This window comes from Otolemur garnettii, unplaced genomic scaffold (assembly GCF_000181295.1).
Source record: "Otolemur garnettii isolate 467f Iridium unplaced genomic scaffold, OtoGar3 scaffold00018, whole genome shotgun sequence".
In the NCBI taxonomy this organism is placed as follows: Eukaryota; Metazoa; Chordata; class Mammalia; order Primates; family Galagidae; genus Otolemur; species Otolemur garnettii.
The window spans coordinates 17,267,392-17,270,386 of record NW_003852413.1 but is presented as its reverse complement, the minus strand read 5'-3'; the positions used below and the strand labels follow the sequence as shown (position 1 = coordinate 17,270,386).

General features: G+C 40.2%; 1 protein-coding gene across 1 annotated transcript in view; it reads left to right on the top strand.

The window, feature by feature from the left end:
* EFCAB3 (EF-hand calcium binding domain 3) overlaps positions 1–2,995 on the top strand; it is a 30,400-nt gene that overhangs the window by 5,217 nt on the left and 22,188 nt on the right. The window contains exons 2-3 of the mRNA XM_012802867.1: positions 454–653; positions 2,073–2,144. Coding sequence (XP_012658321.1) covers positions 454–653; positions 2,073–2,144 — 272 coding nt within the window. The remainder of the gene's footprint in view (positions 1–453; positions 654–2,072; positions 2,145–2,995) is intronic.

Genomic DNA, 2,995 nt, shown 5'->3' with positions numbered 1-2,995 from the left:
AAGTAGCTGGGACCACAGGCGCCCGCCACAACACCTGGCTATTTTTTGGTTGCAGCCATCATTGTTGTTTGGCAGACCCAGGCTGGATTCAAACCCACTACCTTAGGTGTCTGTGGCTGGCGCCATAGCCACTTGAGCCACAGGCGCCAAGCCCATGCTCTGAATCTTTATGACTTCTGCCATATTTCTCTGGCTTCTAGCTACATGAGGGATTACGTCCTTAAATATGACACAGGATAATCTTTTAATTATATCTGCAAAGTCTCTTCTGCCATGTAAAGGTAACACATTCACAACATCTAGGGATTAAGGCATGGACATCTTTAGAAGGCCATCTCACCTACCGCCCTACCACATTTAGTTTTTCACCGATTTTTTCCAATTCAAATTTTATGGAAGGACATTGTCCTTTATAAGAACATGATCTCCAATCAACTGTATTGTCTGTTCCAGTCTCATTAGCACATGTATTTCTTCTTGCATAACTGTCCTTAATTCCATTTCCCCAGCCTTCCGAGCTGCCTACAACTTTTTCTACAAGGATAAAACTGGTTGTATTGACTTACATGGAATGATGTGCACTTTAGCTAGATTGGGAATTAATCTAACCAAGCCTGATGTCTACAATGAATTAAAATGCGCTGATATTGATGGTGAGTACTTTTCTAATTATTTTTCTCATACACGATTTTGGTGAACATGTATTTTTCTTTTATTGGCTATATAAACATGAAAAAGAATGCTTCCTTGCTCAAAAATGTGTGTGTGTCCCTTTGAGGATATCAGTGAGGTATGTGTACAAGTTATAAAATCAAATTAATGCTACAAAATGAACTATTTGAAAATCCTGTGTGGAAACTAAGAGTGTCTCTTTCCAATATCAATTTCAGGTTACCTATCATGATGTTGGATGTGTCTGTTGAAATAATAGACACAAAGGCAATAATGATTTTAAACACATTACCAAGAAAATCCGAACCCTTTGTTTCTGTTTGAATCACAATAGCATAAATCTTTCTCCTCCATCATCGGGGCCCACTTATATTGAATTTCAAATGTCACAGCATTTTTGGTTTTTGGCTTTTTCTTTTCCTTTTTTTTTTTTTGAGACAGAGTCTCACTTTGTCCCCCTCAACAGAGTGGCATAGCATCATAACTCACAGCAATATCAAACTCTTGGGATCAAGAGATCCTTTTGCCTCAGACTCCCAAGTAGCTGGGACTAAAAGCACCTGCCGCAATGCCTGGCTATCTTAGAGATGGGATCTTGCTCTGCTCCAGCTGGTCTTGAACTCCTGAACTCAAACAATCCACCCACCTTGGCCTCCCAGAGTAGTAGTATTATAGGCGTGAGCCACGGAGCCCGGCCTATTTTTAATAGTCACAGATAAAGTTTTTATTGAAATACTGACCTTGTGACTAGTAGCCCTAGCTGATATGTTGTCATATGAAAATATATTCAGCATATTGTCTCCTGTCACCTGTCTCCACCCAAATGCCAGTGCCCCATTCAGTTCCACATGTGATTCAGTGTCACCAGTTAATTAAGGTATCACTTGTTTCTACTAACTCTGCCCTTTCTTCTGTTAGTTCATAGAAATGCACACATGCACCCCTCTGAAAGCATTCACTATCCTTTAATTTTAAAGGAAACAGGGCACAACGTAAGGATGTTATAATAGGAATAATGGGGTTGATATGGAGTGGGAAGGCTGGGTGGACTCTTTGCAAGCATGGCAAGTTTCTGGTAAAGGAATGAGTGGCAGACTGCAGTGGCTGGACACCCCAGCTTAATGTTTACATGCTATAATCAATTCTTCAGGCTCGGGGAAAGGGGGCTATTATAATGGGGCTGAGACCACTTTGAGAAAACCATGGCATATAGCTCCTCAGCCTTTTAGCTAAGATCCAGTGAAGAAGACCATTGTTTGCTTGAGCATATCTCCAGCCCTACAGTGCTCTGATTTTAAGTATTAAATGGTCCAGAGTGTTTTTAATTTTTATACTTAAAATATATTCTGATAATTAAAATACATCTTATCCTTGTTCTGAGCCTTAGATTTCTATTACAGGAGATGGGAAGGTGAACTTCTCAGACTTTATAAAAGTGCTAACAGATAAGAACCGCTTCCTCAAGGCCGTGGGTGAGTAGAGGTGTTACTAACTAGAAGGTAGTTGGGCAGCTCAGCTCACTCCACAGTAAACATCATTCACTTAAGCTCTAAGTGAATGGAGGCAGACCAGGAGAAGATAGTGTGGGATATGATTCTGTTGTGTAATGCTTCTCCAAAATAATATTTGCTAAGCAAACCAATAAGAGTTTTAGAATTGTGACTTAATTATATCAACTAGGCACTGGCATTCTCCTGAAACCCTCCTATGGGTCACACTGCCTTTTGGTCTACAGTGAGATAGGAAGCGACTGGTATAGAAAAACTCAAGTCTCCTTTTATAGTGTTTGAATTCTTTTTTTTTTTTTCTTAAACAGAGTTTCGCTGGGCTCAAAGGTTAGAGCGCCAGCCCAACTTGTGCACCACAGGTGGCAGATTTAAACCCTACCCAGGCCTGCTTAACAGAAAAAAAAGAAAAAGAGAAAGAAAGGAAAAAAACAGAGTTTAGCTCTGTTACCCAGGCTAGAGTGCCATGGAGTCAGCCTAGCTCATAGCAACCTCAGACTCCTGGGTTCAAGCCATCCTCCTGCCTCAGGGTCCCAAATAGCTGGGACTACAGGCATGTGTCATCATGCCCAACTAATTATTTTCTATTTTTAGTAGAGACAAGGGTCTTGCTTTTGATTTTTTTCTCTATTCAGATTGGTCATGAACTCCTGAGTTCAAGGTATCTTCCCACCTTGACTTCCCAGAGTGCTAGGATTAGAAGCATGAGCCATGGCACCAGCTAGTGTTTGAATTCTTTTTACTTCAAGTATATACACTAAGCTTGGAAGGCATTCTTTTACAAAAGGAAAAAAAAAATTTTTTCTTTTTTTTTTTTT